This window comes from Nothobranchius furzeri, chromosome 4 (genome assembly GCF_043380555.1).
Source record: "Nothobranchius furzeri strain GRZ-AD chromosome 4, NfurGRZ-RIMD1, whole genome shotgun sequence".
Classification (NCBI taxonomy): domain Eukaryota; kingdom Metazoa; phylum Chordata; class Actinopteri; order Cyprinodontiformes; family Nothobranchiidae; genus Nothobranchius; species Nothobranchius furzeri.
This window is the reverse complement of record NC_091744.1, coordinates 68,324,986-68,346,891: the sequence shown is the minus strand read 5'-3', so window position 1 is coordinate 68,346,891 and position 21,906 is coordinate 68,324,986. Positions and strand designations below refer to the sequence as shown.

At 39.8% G+C, this 21,906-nt stretch overlaps 1 protein-coding gene across 1 annotated transcript in view; it reads right to left on the bottom strand.

The window, feature by feature from the left end:
• tmem266 (transmembrane protein 266) overlaps positions 1 to 21,906 on the bottom strand; it is a 43,743-nt gene that overhangs the window by 11,697 nt on the left and 10,140 nt on the right. Inside the window, exon 4 of the mRNA XM_015964473.3 lies at positions 3,127 to 3,281. Within this exon, the coding sequence (XP_015819959.1) occupies positions 3,127 to 3,281 (155 nt within the window). The remainder of the gene's footprint in view (positions 1 to 3,126; positions 3,282 to 21,906) is intronic.

Here is a 21,906-nt window from a genome sequence, read left to right as displayed (position 1 = left end):
GTTGCTGCTTGTCTGAAGACCAGCCAATCTGTGCACTGAAAGCAGTCCTGGAGCACAGATGCTGCATCAGTGAGCCACACAATGACAGTCTTCTTTGTTGGCCCAATCCTTCTCAGCAGAGGGCGATATGTTGGCACCAGCAGGAGGGAGACGTGGTCAGAGAGGCCAAGTTGGGGGTGAGGAAGAGCTCTGTATGCGCCACGGATGTTAGTGTATACACAGTCCAGCGTGTTGTCTCCTCGAGTAGAAATGGTGACATGCTGGTAAAAACTTGGCAGAATGTCCGTCAGTTTCACGTGATTAAAGTCTCCTGTAACCACATAAAACGCCTCAGGGTGCTTTGACTGCAGCGAGCTAATGGTGTCATATAGCTCCTGTTGCGCTATCCTAGCAATAGTGCTAGCGTTAGCACCCGGTGGGATGTAAACAGTGGTGACGAACACTGCTGTAAAGTCTCTTGGCAAATAGTGCGATCGGCATTTTAACGTCATTAGTTCTATTGCCTCGGAGCAGTAGCTTTTCACCAGCACACAGTTTGTACACCAACCTCCATTCACGTAAGCACACAGTCCACCTCCTCTTGTTTTCCCTGACCTGTAGTTGCGGTCCGCTCTGAACAGCTGGAAGCCATCGATCTGAAAGGCTGAATCCGGCATGTTGTTATTTAGCCAGGTTTCCGTGAGACAAAGAACAGCACAGCACTTAATTTCCGTGTAAACAGTCTCAGGCGTAACAGATCCATCTTATTGTCCAGGGAACGGACATTTGCCAGGAACAAGGTAGGAATCGGTGGCTTCTTAGCCATTAATTGGGCCTGCGCGCCCGCCCGTTTTCCTCTCTTCTGTTTCCGGGCACATCGTTTACTCTTGCCTGCTGCTCCTCGCACTCTGCTACGCCACTCTGCAGTTCTCAGAAGCTGCAGTCTTCCAAGCATTGATTTTAAGTTGTGGGATATTGTGGTGGTCGAGCTTTTTCCGAAATCGATGATTTCGACCGAGCTGTACCTCACACGCAGATCCATCACAGAACCAGCGCCAGCAATGGCCTCAGATTTCTTAAAAAGTAAGGCTTAGTTCCGGGAGCTTGAAAAGCCGCTGCATGACTGTGCGCCGCCATCTTTCTCACTCCATAACCCAATACTCACATTCTGCAAACCTTCGTGCTAACCTGTGGGTCTATTCCGCCTCTATAAACACTCCAAATGTGGAAAAAACCCTTCCATCTGTTTTCAGTCAGTGACTGGATTTAGGAATAATGTGCGTAAAACGAGCCGTTTCCAAAACTCCCAGCATAGAACCCTCTCTCACCGCTCCGGGCTGGAGGAGCAGTGGCTCCACTCCGAGCCACTCCCAGATTTTGGAGCTTCTCAGCTACTAGCAGTCTGTGTGGGGGATGGGTGGGCATGGCCAGCATCAACTTGTTTTCTTAAAAGTGACAGAGCCCTGAAATGGCTCATTCTGGATGGTGCTGAAAATGTCAAGAATAAAACAGATGAAATTGCTTTATGTGAGAGGGATTTTGTGCAAAATTGTCTCCTTTAATGTGCTAGATCCATTTTCAGTAACAAGTTTAGACACTTTCAAGCATGTTGGGTAATTTGTGTACTCTCAGACTGGGACAACTTCGATTGACGTCACTTTAATGAGCGTGGTTTGTTCCGTCACTTTAGATTAGCCGCAGCACCCAAATGATATCCACAACTTTTCATATATAAGACGGATCATATAGCCATGTCCTTACACATTTCCTTTTACCGATCCAATAGAAATTAACCATGTCACCAAGTGGGTGGGGCCAAGCTAAGGATAAAAACAGATGTAGAAGACTCAGGGTCCTTTCGACTGATGACTACAGGGGGTTTCAGGGGGCCATGTTTCTATGCTTTTTCTATCTAAATCCATTTAAACCAACCTGCTGAATAATGGTCATTTTTGGGAATGTATCAGGAACAGAGTTACAGTGTGACCAGTCTTCCTCCCCTGGAAGTAAAGAACCAGGAAAGTAAGGTCCACTATCTGGAGATGATCCAGGCAAGAAAGGAGCTTTCTACAAACCTTAAACAATAACAAGCATTAAAAAGATTTATTTAATCAAATTAACCCTTTGATGCATGAATTATGAAATCTTCAACCATGATTTTTGTAACATTTTTTTTCATTTGTCTTTAGGTGTGAATTAAACAAATTTCAACAAATATCATTTGTAAAATTTTATAATTTACAAATAATTTATTACATGTCCACCTCAGTGGACAGCATGCATTTTGAACATGAAATATGTTGGCTTGACTTACTGAAGTCCAAATGGTGGGGCTCAAATGCAATAAAGTCTTCAACAGCTGTACTTAATAGCAAAAACAAATAAATAACAATTTTGAGTACCTGTCCACTGTAGTGACCATTATGCATCAGAGGGTTAAAGTAAAAAATAAAAACAACCCCAAAAAAATCCAGAATTAGCTTATGATAATAATGGCTGATGCATTTTATGTTATTACAAATAAAAAATAAAAATCCCAATCTATTGTCCATCCTGCTACCACTTCTATTAAATTAAATTAAATTAAATTAAATTAAATTAAATTAAATAGCTTCAAATCACAACAAGAGTAGTCTAAAGGCACTTCACAAAGTAAACATTCCAGTTACCAAACTTTTACCTCAAATCCTTTACAACCATAATCATCTAAATTAATAAATTGTTTCACTTTCAACAGTCACACAAATAATTTTAATTCTTTTTGCAGCACTGCTGACCCCCCATTGCCCTCATTTGTGCAAACCAACATCCTCAGAGTTTTCATCACCCATAATAAAACTGAAGTAGCTCACTGATTCTCTTCACTGCTCTCTCTCTGATCTCCCTGCAGCTTAACCTTTATGCTAATTAAGGTGTAATGAACCTGCTCTGTCTGCATTAGATCTTTGTGTTGACCCTGTGACTTTGAATATCGATTAGTAAACAGCTGTGTTCAGTAGATCACTTTATATTCTCTCCAAGGATGCTACGTTCAATCTAGACTGCTTCATCAATGTTACATTGATTAAACCTCAAACCATACTTCAAGAAAAAATCCAAAACCAACATCAGAATGTGAGTCTCATTTTATTGGTGTCCATGACTCACACTGCAACAGCTTGGTGTCTATTAGCAGCTCCAGGATCAGCAGCAGCACCACAAGGACGACGGAAGCCACCAGGAAGCAGTTGAAACCCGCTGACAGCAGACAGACCTGCCACAGCGCTGCTCGTCGCCCGCAGCATGGCTTCAGCCAGTTTGACCTGAGTTAAGGGGGAGACGGTGGGAGACACAGAGAAGGGGAGAAAAAGTAAATAATGTCTAATGTTTTATGCTTATTTCCCTCTCTCTCTCTGCTTGTTCCTTATCAGTGGACATTTTATAGCTGAAGATGTGTCAAACTGTGACTCACTGAGGCTTTCCCATCTTTTTACAAGTCTGCTTTCCCTTAGCGAATTATGCAGACGTGCTCTTTAGACGGATGGTGTGTGTTTGTGTTTGTCATCCTCCCTCTGATTCAGTACGGAGAAAGGTGTGGTCTTTACAGAGCAGCAGCTCTCTGCTGTGGAGCAAAACGCTTAAAGCCGGGTTCGTCAGAGGATGAAGGAAAAGGTGGTTTATTCAACTCTCCGGACAGAAAGAGGCAACTTGAGAGAGGAAGCTGTGAGTTCAAAAGCATTGGGATTGATCCAAAGGAAGGAGGAGGAGTTGAAGAAGGAAGAGAAACAAGAACAAAGAGACTTTCACTCAATGTGCTGTTACTCGTGTTTATTTTTTCCTGTTACTTTGTCTTTATTGCATACATCTACTTCATGGCTCAGGGTATGTGTCTCTGGTATGCGTAAGTGATATGTGACACAAATATATATAACACTCATATATGTGTTATAACGCTCATATAACACATGTGAAACAAGAAAACCATTTTCAAAACAGAATTTTTTTTACTTTTTGTAAAATATGAACGGCATCAGATCAGACATTTTGAAAATCATCTACTCCCTCTTTTTTCTGACAAACAAGTGAAAACTTTCTTTTAGAATTAAACAGAGAAAAATAATGCCAGAGACTTAAGCGATCAAATTCTGCTTAAATTAATTAAATTTAGAAGCGATGTTTGATATTGGCTTTTTTTTTTACAGATATCTGATATTGTTTAACTCTTAGGTTCCGATACAGATATATGCCAGGTCCCCCATGTTTAATTTGTCTCCAACAGCAACTGAATGACATTCTCCCTGAGAAAATCATGACAAACACTCTGTGACGCCTTTAAGCCACAGATAATTATTAAATTCACAATGAGAATAGTTTTTGTAGCGACATGAATGGCCTCGTTTGTGACCCAAAGGTCACGCTTCCTCAGCTGGTCAAGCTGTCCTGGCTGTACTTCTATTTACAGATTATCCATCACAGGAGACACAAAGTCTGCTGTAAACCATCTTTAATCTGACTGCCTTTATCTGGCTGCTGTTCCCTCCGCAAGACGAACGACACTTCAAGATTTAAAAGAATCATTTTTAATAAACTCTTTTCACTGTCCTATTACAAGGTTCATAAATAATCATCAAGGCTCATTATAAATGTATTTAATTACTGAAATGAATTATTATTCTTTGGTTAATAATTATTATTATTTATGATAATCAGTAATGTTTATCAGTGACAAGATGGTCATGTGCACATATACACACCATGCAGGACACAGAATTCAGGTTAAAGGTAACTGCTCTCACATGTCTTTGTTCCATGACAACAAAGCTTTCTATCTTGAGGGCGTGTTCTGAGGTATGTTAAAACCAAAAATCCTCAGTTCAAGTTCAGTTCTTGAGCTCACCAAAATTCTCTCCATGGCACGAGAGAGTCCAGAGTATCGGGTCGGTCGCTCGAAACCTCTACCGAAGCTTTTCTGTCATGCTGATAGAATTGCTTCAACAAGAAACGCCATCTGCAACAAGCTGAAGCAAAACTCCATCAGAGTTATTGATTTTTGAGGCTCAACCAGTTTCATCAGTCGTTGTGACCCGGAGACATCTCAGGACCGATTTGGTTGCACCACGGTTCTGCTGCCCACCTCGTGCTTGGGGGTCATCATCTCCTCCGGACATCTCGGATCCAAATGGGGGTCTCCCAACTGGGTGAGGTAGACACTTCCAACAGATTGCGTCTGTATGACTGTTTCTTATTAAGAAATAATTTAGCTTAGCTGCAAACCAAACTCTTTCACCCATAACGCGTTTTCTCTCTCTGAGATAGAAACCTTCTGAGACCTACATTCACACATCCAAACACACATTTAGGTTTTAGTTTTCATCCAGACACAGGTTGCTTTAATACCAAGTTTTAATACCAAAGCTTTTATAAATTGTTATTTATGAATTGTCTTTTAAAATTTCATCTTTAAATTGTTAGTAATAAATTCTCAACCTTTTAAACCTGACTCTTCTTTGAAATAAAACACAGAGTGGTGTATATTTGGTCACTGAACGAGCAAAGATTTCTTTGAATCTTCTGAATTAATAAATAAACTTTAGCTATTAATTTAAATCTCCTAAATTAAATATTAATCTTTTGATTAAATATAGACCAAGCCAGTTGGTGTATGAACTTCTATCAATTATATAAATTTCCGTGGATATATCCTGAGAAAGATCAAATGAATTGTAATGAACTTTTATATATATATATATATATATATATATATATATATATATATATATATATATATATATATATATATAATATAAGTTCATTACAATTCGTTTGATCTTTCTCAGGATTTAGCAAAGCTGAATAGCAAACAGCTTTAAATTCTAGTTACGTAGATTAACTACGGTACAGTTTGATTAATAAGATAATAAATATTACAAGTGAATTAATAATAAAAAAGTAAAACAGTTTTAGGTTTTGAAAATGGATAAAAGTGAGACATTGTTGTTACAATCTTTGTTATACTGTCAGTGAAAAACTTCATTTAGTGAGCGAGCACTCCCTACTCAGCTCTCACTGATGCCGTTTCCGTTTTCTCCACTGGACCTCTGCTCGGTGTGTTTACATCTTACATTTAGGCAAAAGGGAAATAATAAATGGATCATGAACATGCTGACTTTGCTTGTTCATGCCATAGAGAACATTTGTCTTTGGAAGTATCAATGTAAGGGACAGTGGCGTAGCACCAAATTCTGGGCCCTAGGTACAAGTCTTCTAGGTGGGCCCCCATGCCCAATTACTTAATATCTCTCTTCCACATTTTTTGTCATGCTATAAGACAAGATAATAAATATGATCTTAGTTTAACCTCTTTATTGAGCAAATACAAATGCCAGCATAATAAAAGCGAAATGCCCAAAATTCACATATAATTATTTTTATTTGCCAACAATGTGTTCAAACAAAAATCCTGGAATTTATTTTCCAGTAAATGCCGACTGACGGGTCTTCATGTTAGCAAAATCACTTATGAGATCTTTAAAGTCCAATCCTTTGGCTAATTGGCTTTCAATAGAAAGAAGAGCTAGGCTGTTCAGTCTATCCTGGGACATTGTTGATCTCAAATAATTTTTCACCAGTTTCAGTTTGCTAAAAGCCCATTCACCCCCAGCAACAGTCACAGGTAGTGTGCAAAAAATCCTCAGTCCAATACAAACTTCTCCAAAAATGCTCTGTAATTGCATCCTGTAGATGGCATTAAGCAGCTCAAGAGGAGACCGAATGTGTGGGAATGTGGCACCATATATTGTTCTCAGGTGTAGCATCTCATTCTCAAATTCAGCTGTGAGATCCTTGTAATATTTTCTCATCAGTGCCTGGCATGATATCTTTATCTGCTCTCCAGTCATGTCTGTCATGGTTCATGATGTTAAGCTTTGCTGATATATATTGATATATTAAATACATATGACATGAAATAAACCAGGTTCTCTCTGTGAATGTAATGTACTCTAAATTTTATAATCCCTGCATTATCAGCCAAATTATACGATTGTCTGTTTTCAAGATCAAATATAAAGAAATTTAAAATAGGCTTAAAATATCTAACCAAGTCAATAACAATCCTCTAACACCAGTGTCATCATGCTATATGAAAAACAGTGGCAGCTTCTCATTCCTGAGATTACCACGAATCCATCGATACCAAGTTTGTCCTGGTCCATGACTGGGAAGGAGCTGAAATATCCACACAGAGTGAACCTGTTTTTACTGCGAGGTCCGCGAATTAATTGGCGGTGGCCGCCCGCGATAATAATTCTGATTTATATATATATATATATTAATTAGTGTTTTCACTGATAACACTAATTAATTTATATTTGATCTTGATGGTGAAACTAAAGGCGTTTAACACTGAACACCTAACATGAATGCAGCTTCTGAGAGCTAGCTAATATCAGCTAAAACTGTGTTCTGCTGCTGCTGCTCACCGTCCTTCTACTTGCATCTGTTCAATTAATTTTCCTCCTTCTCCTTCTTTTCTTTTCTTTTCTGGAAGCCAGATTTCCCTTTCTTGGGAAAAGACATGACTGACTCTCCTGACTCCAGCTCTGGCTGTCGGCATCTGCGATGTCTCATAGCTGTACATGCGGCAGTGCAGCCCCTGGCCGCTGATGTGGACTAAACCACTTTGCACATTTTTAAGGGGTGATAGATGCCTCAGAGATTATTCAGTTATTATTTTTAAGGCGAAATTCTGTTTCTTAACCTCTTTATCCAGGTAAAGGGAAGTTTATTAAGACATTAAGTAAGTTGGGGGGAAAAACAACAACAATAAAACATTTTTATTCAAAGCTATCTCAGGGCCCCTCCCTGCAGTGGGCCCTGGGTAAACGGTACCCTTTCCCCCCCCCAGCCCGACGCCCCTGGTAAGGGAATGCTGGGTGTGTGTAAAAGTTACTTAGTTGATAAAACATAAGCAGTGTGAGCGTACACATGCTAAGCTAGGCTAATGGCTAAGCGCAACGCTAAGACGTCTGTAATAGTCAGTAATGTATTTTTTCTGTTTCTGTTTAATGTAGTTTTGGTAATAAAACATTTATAAATGTTTTCCTTTAAGATAGCAAGCCTTGGGTGAAGATTTTTGTATTTGTTTTTAGTTGGTTGTTTGCTGGCTAGCTAGCTACGTGCTGTCATGGACAGAAACACAGGGCAAGTTCCTAGTTGCATCATATAAATTTAAATTATCTCAAAAAACTAAACATCAGATATGTAATATTTTTAAAATATTGATAGAGAGGAGATGAAGCCGAAGAGTTTAATATGTATTATATGCATGGTCTGTCAAAATTGGGTCACCACAGGAGTAAAAATCGATACCGATATTTTCTAATATTACATTTCAAGACCAATATCAGGCAATTATATCGGTAGATCGATAATATCGGACATGACTAAAATTTAGTTTTTTGCCCAAGGTAAAGGTAAACTGCACTTTTATTAACACATTCCTACAGGCAAGTAATGATTTCACTTTTTTTAGAAGAAAAAATGATCAAATTCCAGTTATTTGAAGGTAACTCTAAAATTACATAAACAAGACAATGGTACAGGCAGCCATAAGAGCTTATTTGTTTAGGTGAGATGGACGTAACAAAGTTTAAATCATTCAGTTTTTTTTTTTTGCTTTGTTGTGTAAATAGTTTTAAAGAACGACCTTTACTGATGGAGCCATTTTGCTGTTAGAACATCTAAACATCCGGTTCAGCCACATCGAAGGTTAGAGGTGCTGGAGTTCGGCCACTCGCTCAGCTCCTGCCAAGAGAGCATCCGATGCACTCAGCCTGCTCCAATCCTCTCATGCACGACGGCGCTGGCAGATCAGGAGCCAGAGGTGACGAAGAGGGGGTGAAGGGTAATAATTTCATTAGCAGATACTACATAGCCTAATCTGCTCCCAGAAAACAATGTCAAACCCAACACACTGTCACAGGATGTTCATGGACCGTGAGCAAAACCCCGATCTCAAACAGAAACATCTCGCTTTGGGTCAGGTTTGAAAGGCACACTTTAAATCATGCTATGAGAAATCATAATTCATTCAGAACCTTTCCCTCAAGCTTGGCAAAAAATGTATTAATTTAATAAACTTGTTAGAAAACTCCTGGCTGGGAGCAGAGCAAATGGCAGTGATGGATTGCTTCATGCTCAAAAACTTAATTTTAGGCAGATCTCTTTAAACCTCGAACACCGAGAACCTGAAGTATTTATGAGGAAGTGAGATTGCTTCTGCGGTGGGGCACGCTAAATAGACAGAGGAGTAGAAAAAAAAGAGAAAAACCCTCCAGTTCAGGGTCACAGCCGGGTCAGATCAAAGGAGCAATACCTCAAACACTCCTCACACACACACACACACACACACACACACACACACACACACACACACACACACACACACACACACACACACACACACACACACACACACACACACACACACACACACACACACACACACACACACACACACACACACACACACATACAGATTTAATGAAATATGCAGGTTGGTGCGTGGGGACCTCAGCCAGTCAGTGCACGCAGCGGTAACATACTAAGGGGAAATCGATGCCGAGCCGAGTGAGGTGATTAGATCATGAGTCTGATCAATAGTGACCTGCAATGGAAGCAATGGCTCACTGTAGATGATGCAGAAGGACCACTCCAGCTGCTCAGAGAGGACAAATGCATTATGCATGACGACCATCCCTGATTTAAGGGTCTGTTCGCCCTGTTGGGGTCACATTCACACAGACATGACGTTAGGCTCTTTCACGGAGAGGCCTCATCACGTAGACCTCCGTATCGGACGAGACTAAACACAACATAAACTCTTCCAGAAACAAGTGAAACCCACACCACCCAGTTGAACCACCTATTTTTACTGTCATTAGCAGGAATGTGCACAATTTTAATTTGATCTTCAAGTGTTCAGATTTAATCAAATAAAAATAAAGGTCCAAAGCGCCGTGGTAAGCACATTTGTTTAAAAGGTTTTGAACTAAAATGGATCAGCATATTGGAAGTAAATTTCATGTGTGAATCATAAAAACCTAAAATGAGTTTATAATTAAACATATTGAACTGCGGTTTTCTGCTATATTTATACTCATTCATTGATGTGAATCTTTTTTTTTTTACACCATACTAGACATAAGCAAAGTTCTGCCTAAAAAGGATGCAAATAAAGACATATTTCTACTTAATTTTGCTTGTTGGTTGTATTTAAGTCATCAGAAGGAAGAAAGTCTACTTTTGCTCAGCTAAAAGTCGGTAAGCAGTTACGTTTTTGGGAGCGTTACCATCTCAGTACAACAAATCCCTCAGACAGATGGTGGATTGAAAAGTGAGATCCATTTAAATCCTGGTTTTAGTTTTTATTTAAAAAAAACATTACAGCCTTTCCATCTAAGCAAATCACCTAAAACAGCGACATTATTTCCCAATTAGGCGATGGTTCAAATCTTTTAAAGTAATGTGATACTGATTGATTTTTTACCAGCGAACACCATACCCAGATAGCTCTTTGAACAACCTCACTTAGGAGAAACACAAATTAGCCTCAAACAGACAGAAAAATAACACAATTTCTATATTTAGTTAAATTTCATCACCCTCCTTAAACTCTTTCAAAAAAATGACAAACAACAAATCTGTATTGGAGTTTTTGGAGACTAAAGTGAAAGCACCAATCGCACTAACCCCATTGAGCAGAGGGTGTTTCTGTGGTCCCAAAGCCCTCGCAGACACTCATGCAGGGATCCTCTTCAGGACAGAGACAGTTGTGCAGACTTCACAGGTTTATAGGCAAAGTTGTGTTGCCATCTCATAGTTATAATATAACTATATGTATATATTATATTATAGAATATGAACACCATTCTGCTGCGGTATAGGCTCCAAAGGTAGTATATTGGTAGTCAATGAGCTAATTTGTCATAAGACAACAAGAAGACAGAAACCTTTGAGAAATTTGAGTTGTGTTGATTTTTTTTCTATTCTATAATTTTGTATTCATCATGTTTTATCTGCTTTGACTGGTATTTTTATCTTCTGTTTTAGTTTCTTAGGATGGTCGTGTTTTGTTTTAGCCTGTGCAGCACTTTGGGCAGCTCCCATGCTGCGTTTTAAACGTGCTATATAAATAAACTATGGTACGGTATGGTATTCTTGGTTTGACTCGAGGTCTCTGTTGCAGTCGGGGTGCATTATGGGCAAGGTGGACACTGCAACAAAGATGCAAAACAATCTAAGCTGTTTAGCACTTGTTTGCAGATGAGGCTGGACGACCATTGAGGGCAGCTGTGGTGAAGAATGTTATTCATGCTTACGAGTGTAAGGAATGTCTGCCCTAGACTGAGTTCTGCTGACATTATTTTATTATTCTGGTAGATGTTTTAAAAATAAAACTCCAACAGGAAACGTTACAGAGAGCTAGCTCCTCTAATTTCAGCAGCAAATAATCATAAATGTGATTGGCTATGAATAAAGGTTTATAAAACTGTTTGCATCAACTATTATGATCTTTTTGAAATCTGAGGTCTTCTTTGCCACGCTCAGACTCTGTTAGCTTGTCAGTCTGTTCAGAATAAATCTCTATTTTTCTAAATTGATATAGTTCAGAGAAAATATTTACAGCAGATAACATCCTAATTATTCATAACCTTTCTTCAAAACCTATGTAAGAGGATCTGAACGCTCCTTTTAAATTCTTGGGTTTTACAGTGGAACACCACCTACAACACAGGGAGCACAGCACCAGCCTTTTCCACAGAAACAAGCTACCGATACCTGACAAATGGAGATGGATGGGGCTCCATGTGCAGAGCAGCAGACAAGCTATCTCTGATAAATATTTTTTTCACTAAGACACTTGATCTTCCATGCTGTCGGCCTAAAAAGGCAATCTCACAATTTGCGTGTCTGTGAATATTAACAAACCAAGCTGAAATGTCATCTACTGTGTCACGCATGGTGCCGGCAGGAGAGCCGATTTGATGGAGAAGTCTGTTTTTCTGTGTTTGGGGTGGGAAAAAAATCCTAATGTTGCATCCATCCTCGTTACAATTGTAGCGACATGAATGGCCTCATTTGTGACCCAAAGGTCACACTTCCTCAGCTGGGTCAAGCTGTCCTGGCTGTACTTCTGTCTACAGATTGTCCATCACAGGAGACACAAAGTCTGCTGTAAACCATCTTTAATCTGACTGCTGTTCCATCCGCAAGACGAACGACACTTCAAGATTTAAAAGAATCATTTAAAAAAAACTCTTTTCACTGTCCTATTACAAGGTGCATAAATAATCATCAAGGTTCATTATAAATGTATTTAATTACTGAAATGAATTATTATTCTTTGGTTAATAATAATTATTATTTATGATAATTAGTAATGTTTAACAGGTACAAGAAGATCATGTGCACTTGTACACACCATGCAGGACACAGAAATCAGGTTAAAGTTAACTGCACTCACATGTCTTTGTTCCATAACACCAGAGCTTTCTATCTTGGGAAGGCGCGTTCTGAGGTATGATAAGTCCTACCCTCTAACATGTCAAAATCTAATTCGTTAGAATAAGATTACTGGCCGTCTCTTAAAACCTAAACTCCTCAGTTCAAGTTCAGTTCTTGAGCTCACCAAAATTCTCTCTGTGGCAATGAGAGTCCAGAGGATTGGGTCGGCCGCTCGAAACCTCTACTAAAGCTTTTCTGTCATGCCGATAGAATTGCTTCAACAGAAACGCCATCTGCAACAAGCTGACGCTGCGAGATTCCTTAAGAATCTGCTCAGACACAAACCACTTCCACACCTGTGTGCCTGCGGCAACTCTAGGACCAGAGAGTCGGTACCACTGGTCTACCCTACCGGACCGAGTACCCAGAGGCTGATCAACATTCTCCCTTGAACTCCGTATCCAAACAGAGGGTCGTCTGAACGGTGAGGTAGAACACAAGATTGCGTCTGGATGCCTGTTCCATTAAGAAATAATTTAGCCTAGCTGCTGTAACGTGAGGAAATATGGGTTTTCTGTCACAATGGTGGTGTTGGACGCAGCTGGGTCATAGCTGGGTCGCTGAGAACTTTCACCCACAGATTAAGACCTGAACGCCAGCGAGTCTGGGAGGAAACCATAACATCTGCCACCTGCAGTCTACCAGAAGATGTGTTTACATGAGTTGTACCCAGACCAAGTCAAAACATAAAGTTTAAACTTCTTTTTCGTGATTTTAATGTTAAAATAACCATTATCATTTTGCTCATTATAAATGTGTTTAATCAAATGAATGACTAGTATGCTTTGGGGTAATTATAATGGTTTAATGAATCCACACTTAAGTAGATAATGTTGAATGTGTGGTACTGACCTTCACACTCAAGCACACAAACATTCACACACACCCACACACATCTGCCCACAGTAAACTCCAGACACATTTGATGACGCACATGTTTTGCTTTGAGAAGAGAGGTTTTTGGTAAGTTTTCAGTTTTATGAGTCAGTTCGTGTTGGACAACGGGAAAGAACAGACCTGAAAACCAAAGGGGGGGCAGAGCCTGTTGGCTCGTTCTTCCCCCCTTTCACGCTGTTTCTGCCAAGCCAGGCAGAATAGCTGAATCGCGACTTCTAACGAAGACTCATTACCGAGTCTTTTGATTTCTGAGTGAATTAACTTAAGAAAGCGCATCGATAAAACGCTCTACCATCCACGTGTACCGAGGGCAACTCTGGACCGGTTCCGTTCGACACCTACGTCTCCTGTCAGCCGCCGGTGTCATCTGGATGAACCACAACATCCTCCACGGCCCGGATCCGAAAGAGGGTCCACATGAGTTCGGTGAGACAGAGCACGGTTTTAGCGTTTGATGCAGTTCTCTGATAAGACCTAAGTTTATCCAAACCATCACTTCACTCAGACACCTGTTTCTTCCTGAAGCAAAATCAGACTCACACGCGCATTCATGTCACAACATTCTCAATCTTCATAAATTCACCAGAAGGTCTATTTGAGCAAGAACAGCATATAAACTGTTAAAAGATTGTCCCACAAAGTTGCCAATGTGATTGTTATTTCCTGTTTGTCAATTTTCAAAATCATTAGTTTAATTTGAAGAATTAAAACTGTTAATCCTTCAAACTTGTTTCCTCATTGAACTGAAACACAGACACTCAGATATTATCGGCAGTTTATGGATGAAAACAACCTTTGAGTCTTCTGAACAATATAAAATTTGGTTATTGATTTATTAAAATTAATATTCCGAATTAATACGTAGCATGGTTTCTCTTTCATAAAAGAGCATAAATCCATAATGCTACACTGCAAACCAAATTCTTTCACCCAGAATGCATTTTTCTCTGTCTAAGATAAAACCCGTCTGAGACCTACATTCACACACTCAAACACACACACTTCATTTTTAGTTTCATCCAGACACAGATTGCTTTAATACCAAGTTTTAATACCAAAGCTTTTATAAACTGTCATTTATGAATTGTCTTTGAAATTGTCATCTTTAAATTGTTAATAATAAATTCTTAACTTTTTTTAAACCTTACTCTTCTTTGAATAAAATGCAGAGTGGTGTATATTTGGTCATTGAACGCGCAAAGATCTCTTTAGATCTTCTGAATCAAAACAAAACTTTTGCTATTAATTTAAATCTCTCAAATTAAATATTAATCTTTTGATTAAATATAGACCAAGCCAGTTGATGTATGAACCTCTATCGATTACATAAATATCCATGTATATATATATAATACAAGTTTTACTACCAGTTTGTTTGATCTTTCTCAGAATTTAACAAAGCTGAATAGCAACAGCTTAAATTCTAGTTGTGTAGATTAACAACGCTACACAATCCTCCATGAAATCCTACCAAGATTCCTACTCTGCTAACATCCTCCATCGCTTTATTTAAAAATTGTTACATCTCATTTCAATCTTGAGCTTTCAACACACTCGATCAGTTTCTGTTTACAGTGGATGAAATGTGGCAGAAAAATAATCTGTTTTGTAATCAGTCAATTTTGAATTACATCTTGACTTTTATCATCGCTGCCATCTTTGAGAATGTAACTGTTGAGGGAGGTCGTTCTCTCCATCGTTTTCCAAACCCTCTTCTTGTGTCTTCTCCAGTTAAAGAAGCTGGTGGATCCATGAGAACCATCTTTCATCTCACACCTCCCAGTCTGAAGATCAGTGGCATATGCTACTGCTTTAAAGCAGTGGTTCCCAACCTTTTTCCCAAAGGACCCCATTTTTTACCAGTAAAATTTATGACGACCCCCTCCCATTCTCTCTTCAAGTACAAACATTATTAAGAAATGACAAAATTATTCAAGCACATTTTAATATGCTTTGATTCAATAGATAACAGTAATAGTAGGTTCCAGTACAGAACAGAGTCATTAACAAAACCAAACAGAGCATAATGTGCTTGACAGTTTGTATTACTTTTCTGAACACATTGTTTCTTGCAAACATTGATAAACATTTATTGAAAGGAATGATTGATTTGACAAATAAAAAATACACTGAGCAAAATGTACTTAAATGTGTATATTACTGCTTATACTAGATTATTTACTGTAAACGCTGTGATTAATCAACCAGTCCTATCTTTAATGAACTTTTGACACTTGAAAATAAAACAGTGAGCTGAGCAAAATGTTCTTAAAAGTGTGTTACTCTTTCTGTACTAATTATTTCCTGTCTTAATATCAGTAAACTTTTCACTCAGGAAAAAAAATGTGAGCACAATGTAGGCTATAAACAAGTAATAAATGAAGTTTTAACCCCTTAAAGCGGAGAGGTCCTGGCGACCCCATGAGAGGCTTTGGCGCCCCTTTGTGGGGGTCGGGACCCCCAGATTACTGCTTTAAAGGACAGTGAGGCGATCTGGAGGAAACTTTGAGCCAAAAATAAGCTTGGATCTGCTTTTACTTTTAATTCAGGAGTATAAGTCTATGATGGAGTATTCTGCCTTTTAACCTTCTGGAGGCAGGTGTTGCAGATTTGCAGCCTTAAAACCTACCTACCTGGTTACTCCACATATGTATTTCATGAGCATTTTTTTAAACTCAGAGGTACCCCTGAAGGACTTAGTGGTTCGTCCTTTCATCAAAAATTATTTTGAGACTGAGAGGGTTAAGTAGACATGGTACTACATTTCCAAAACTAACTTTTGTGTTGTTAAATTCAAAGCAACTTTGATTGTACCGATGTGCTTTCAAAAATTGGCGGGATCACTAAAGCCTGCCAGGATTTTCGAATTGTCTGCCAATTTCCAAACTTGAGTGACCACACACATGGTCATACAGTGTGTGATGTGCAGCAACACGACAAAACTACGCACTACACACCCACCGATTTCACACATGCCAGCATAACGCGTGCAGGTGATACATCTTGCTAGATAAAACACGATTTTGGAATAAACAAACATGGTGGAGTGGGTGCATGCCACTCAGTTCTGTCACCTTGTTTTCTGAATGACTGCACGTCACATTCAACAGGCAGCACGCTTGTTTGTCCTTGAACCACAACACTCAGGAATACGACCCTGGATCTATGTTTTGATTCAGTGAGTGGCGCAAATAAATCACTGTCACTTCCTCCTCTTGGATCGTCCTATCATAACTGCGTGTATCTTTTGCTCCGCTATATTCCTGCATTCAAGAGACTAGCACGAGAGGAGAAATCAGTGAAGTGCTGGTCATTGGATAACATCTCAGCACTCCAAGCGTGCTTTAAGTGTACAGATCGGAACTGCTTTTTTAACTCATGCAAGAACATTAATGAGTTGTGCGACATCTTATATTACTTTCTGTGTTGACTCTTTGGTTCACTCAAAGACTGTTGTTATTTATCCAAATAACAGACCATGGGTAAACAAAGAGCTTAAACTAATCATTAATGGAAAGAAAGGGGTTTATTCCTCTGGTGGCAATCACCTTGAGAAAAAAGCAGTCTCTAGAGAAGTACGAGATGAGATCAGAAAAGCTAAACGGAAATTTAAGATTAGATTAGATTAGATTAGATAGATTAGATTAGATATCCTTTATTGTCATTAAATGATTGCACATTCAACGAAATTTCCTAGAGCTCCACATTAGGCATCCGCTAAAAATACTAAGAAAAATAGTTAAAACAAGTACAATATGCACCATGCAATAAAAAAACAAAAACATTACAAAATACAATAAATAATATCAATAGGGTTGATTTTTCTGTCCATTCAGGGTTCTAATAGCCCAGGGAAAGAAACTCTTCCTCAGTCTGTCGGTCCTGCAGCTGAGGGATCTGAACCTTTTCCCAGATGGCAGCATGGCAAAAAGGTAGTGGTTTGGGTGGTAAATGTCCCTGGAGATGGTCCTTGCTCTAGTGAGACACCTCTGCAGGGCGATAGTGTCCAAGGAGGGAAGGGTGCATCCAATCACCTTTTCCGCTGCTCTAATGACCCTCTGGTATCTATTTTTATCAGCTACTGTGCACCCCGCGTACCACACAGGGATAGCGTAAGTCATCATGCTCTCAATGACTGCTCGATAAAAAGACACCAAGAGGTTGGTCTGCAGCCTATTCCACTTCAGGACTCTCAAGAAGTGCAGCCGCTGTTGTGCTTTTTTGACCAAGGCAGTGGTATTGATTGTCCATGACAGATCCTCAGAGATGTAAATCCCGACAAACTTAAAGGAGGGAACTCTCTCCACCTCAGCTCCTTTAATGCAGAGAGGGCGGGGGGCATCCTTACTCCTTCGGAAGTCAATAACCATCTCCTTGGTCTTCTTGATGTTAAGAGAGAGGTTATGATCATCACACCATTCTGATAAATGGCAAACCTCATCTCTGTATGCTGCGTCATCGTTGTTATGGATAAGACCTACAAGAGTGGTGTCATCTGCAAACTTAATAATCTTATTAGAGCGATGAATAGGAATGCAGTCATGGGTGTAGATGGTGAACAGCAGGGGGCTTAGCACACAGCCCTGAGGGGAACCAGTGCTGAGCATCAGAGTGGATGACCGCTTGTCACCAAACCTGACAGCCTGTGGGCGATTGGTGAGGAAATCTTTGATCCAGCCACAGGTGGTAGGGGGGAGGTTCAGGTTAATCAACTTGGCTACAAGGATGTTCGGGATAATGGTATTAAAAGCAGAGCTAAAATCAATAAAAAGCATTCAAACGGAGGTGCCGGGGTTCTCCAGATGTTGCAAAGAGGAGTGGAGAGCATTAGATATGGCATCCTCAGTAGACCTGTTTGCTTTATATGCAAACTGGCAGGGATCCATGCTGGGTGGGAGGAAGTCCTTGATATGTTTTTGCACCAGCTTCTCAAAGCACTTGGTCACCACCGGTGTGAGGATAAAATAGAAGAAAAGTATAGCGATGGTGACCTTAGGGCAGCCTGGAAGGGTATCAAATGTATGGCGTCATGTAATCACCAAAAAGAGGATACGAAACCTATCAGTGTGAAATGAGTAGCTGATTCTGATCTGCCAATTATTTTTAATTCGTTTCTTGGTCGGTTCGAGAGGGGGGACCTTCTTGGAAAGATTGGGGTCTGTAAGGAATCCCTCAAACCTAGTGAGGGAATTGAAATTTCACAAGACCAAGTCACTGCCTTACTTAGAAGTAAAGGTGGGGGAGAGCTAGGGGCCCTGACGCCATCTGTGGCCGCACCCCGCACCACTGTGCCAATTAATTGCGCGGTGTTTTTAGCAGATTGTTTCAAACATGTGTGGAAGTGGGTCAGATTCCAACTTTGTGGAAAACTTTAATTATAATCCCAATCCCAAAATCAAGTACTTCAAAGGAACTGTCTGATTTTAGACCAGTAGCACTCACACCTCTTGTGATGTAAACTTTTGAGAAAATTTTAAAATCTGAAATTTTATTTCTGACAGAGGGGAAACTTGACCCACTTCAGTTTGCCTATCAGCAAAACAACGGTTTGGAGGATGCAGGGCTTTTTGTATTGAACACGGTCTACAGGCACCTTGATAGAATGGGGACTTGTGTAAGACTCTTGTTTGCAGACTTTTCTTCAGCCTTTAACAAGATGCAGTCCCACATCGTGACTGAAAGACTTGCCACTGTCTTTAATTTGCCTGATCAGCTTCTTTTATTGATTTTGAACTTTCTTACGGAGAGGATCCAGCGAGTGTTTGTGAACGGTCAAATGTCCCTGACATCAATGTCCAACACCGGATCTCCTCAGGGGTGCGTTCTGTCCCCCTTATTGTTCATTCTGTACACAGATAGTTGCCGGATCACTCAGAACAACAGGTTCTTGGTCAAGTTTTCAGACAACACTGTTTTGATGTCCTTTTTATGTACCTTATCGGAAAACAAACCGTTTCGCCAACTCCTGTGTTCCATCAGTTATTGAACTGCTTAACTCTGAGTCGGGAAGGGTGGCTAAATAACATTGGCCTTTAAGTATGTGCCCATTTTAGAGGGCTACTGCTCACTTATGATGTTTTCGGGATGTTGGTAGTGACACACATGTGATTGTGTGATGGATTGTTTGATGGATTGTATAAGTGAGTGATTGTGTTTTTCACAATGTTGATCTTGTGGTAAGCTACAAATTAATTGCCCCTTGGGGACCAATAAAGTTTTCTGATTCTGATTCTGATTGTGATTGTGATGCCGCTCACTTCTCTCACCTCGTTTTCTGAATGACTGCACGTCATTCAACAGGCAGCACGTTTATTTGTCCTTGAAAATTGGTCCAAGACAATCCAACACATTTGAAAACTCTGATTCAGGATCTGAGCCTGGCTTGCTTCTGACTAAAGCGCTTTTAACACACCACACATGGCAGGAATATCTAAGATTATATTTAGAGCAATTATGTCGGACACATCTTTCAGAATGTCAGAAGCAGAGAATTGGCTAAATAAAATTGTAGTTATGACCTCAAAGTGACGATGTGTAGTTTTTACCATTAATCTCTGCAAATATCCATCGAAATGTTGTAAATGAATTAAAAGATTCCCAGTTGATAAAAAATATGGGCAGTTTCATAACATATAACCATAGAAATCTGTTAAAAAACACATAGGAGCGGGTCTGAGTTTCTGGGCAACGCCATTTTGGATGACATGTTTCCTTCTACAGAAGCCCATGAGGAAAAAATGCATTTACTGATTTGTAACAAATGGTAACAAAACTTTCTCCACTAATAAACATTGCTGGAGTGATTCATCTCTAAATCAAACAAATCAGCTGTGTTCAAGATCTAACACATACAGGAAATGTGCTGGAACCAGACTGCAGAGCCAGGTGTGTCAGCTCAATTTTTTCCAAGTCCAACAGACCAAGCGGCAACTGTGAAGTTGCAAAAGCAGAATTCTGACCACAGGGGATGATAGGGGCTGGGCGGCCTTTCATTAACCCTGTAAAGGGTCATTTTAGCACAAGAAAATGATTTAACCCTCTCAGGCTCTAAATATGTTTTGATAAAAGGACGAACAGCTAGGTCCTTCAGGGGTACTTCTGAGTTTAAAAAATGCTCAAGAAATACGTATGTGGAGTAAACAGGTAGGTAGGTTTTAACTGTTGCAAATCTGCAACGCCTGCCTCCAGAGGGTTAAAAAATTATTTAAAAATATGAAAAAGTTGCAAAGTATCCTTTGAATCAGCATATTTCCAGCAATACCTGTTTGCCGAAAGTTTTGTGCAATATCAGATTTTTATTTGACTTCCACAAAATGCTCATTTTAGATTAGATTTTACAGAAAACAGGGACAGCTTGCCATCAAATTTAAACGCCATCCCTTGATAATTATGCGTCAGGCAGTATGCCTCGCTGGCTGCTTCTAGGCGAGTGACTTTCAAGTGCGTCGCTACCGGTTGCTCGCAAGTGATGTGTTGATCTACAATCCAATCCTCTCCGTTATGATCCTGATGTCAGAAAGAATACGTTTCCTCAGCAGAGTGGCTGGATTCATCCTCAAGGCTGGGGGGAAGGAGCTTAGAGTAGAGTCGCTGTTCGTCTTCATCAAAAAGAGCAATTTGAGGTGATTTGGTCAGCAGCTTTATAGGTTTCTGTCTGGTCGTTTCAGCTCTTCTGAAACAATCTCCACCTCAGATGTTCCAGGATGTTAGATGTGTTTTTCTAACTTTTCACAAATTAGAAAACAACATATGATATTTTCACTGTCAAAAATCAAAATAGAGGCACCCTTTATTGCCTGATTGATGACAATGCAAACAACATAACGTAGAAGTGAAGTACAAGGACAGAACTTAAAATCGTAAGAACATGTCCAAAATAGAAAAAGAGAGCAACAAAAGAACTATAAATAATGGGGAAAATCTCTCTGACGCAACTCTGGAGTTTAGGTGATTGCGTATCATCTTATCATTCCTTAGACATTCCACAGCTGAGTCACGGAGGGAGTAGTATCCAGTGGCTGAGCTGAATGAACTATGATAGCATGAAACTGTGACGTCTTGGAATGCCTTTGACCTGAGAATCAGGAATTCCAACCAGTGGAGCTCACCGGATATACTGTAACACCTCCACAGGTAAGTGACTTCATTACTTTTCACAGGTTTACTTGATACTTCCACCTTGTCTTAGTCTGCAATCAAAACTCTTTGCTCTCTATTAAACTAAAACTTCACATTTTTGACGTATTATGCTTTGCTAAGGAAGTAATGGTGAAGCAGGGTTATTCCATTGCACACAGCCAACTTTAATAAAGTTCCTGGTGTGGTGTTAATTTTGTGATGCTGTCAGATCCTTTGCTGCAGCATTGGTTCAAATGTCTGTTTTCTATTTCCAGAATGAGGCAGACAGAGTGGTGGTTTGGGACAGGACCCATCTGTTCCCGTCATCCATCCCATGGAGCCATCAGCCGGACCCAGGCTGACGTC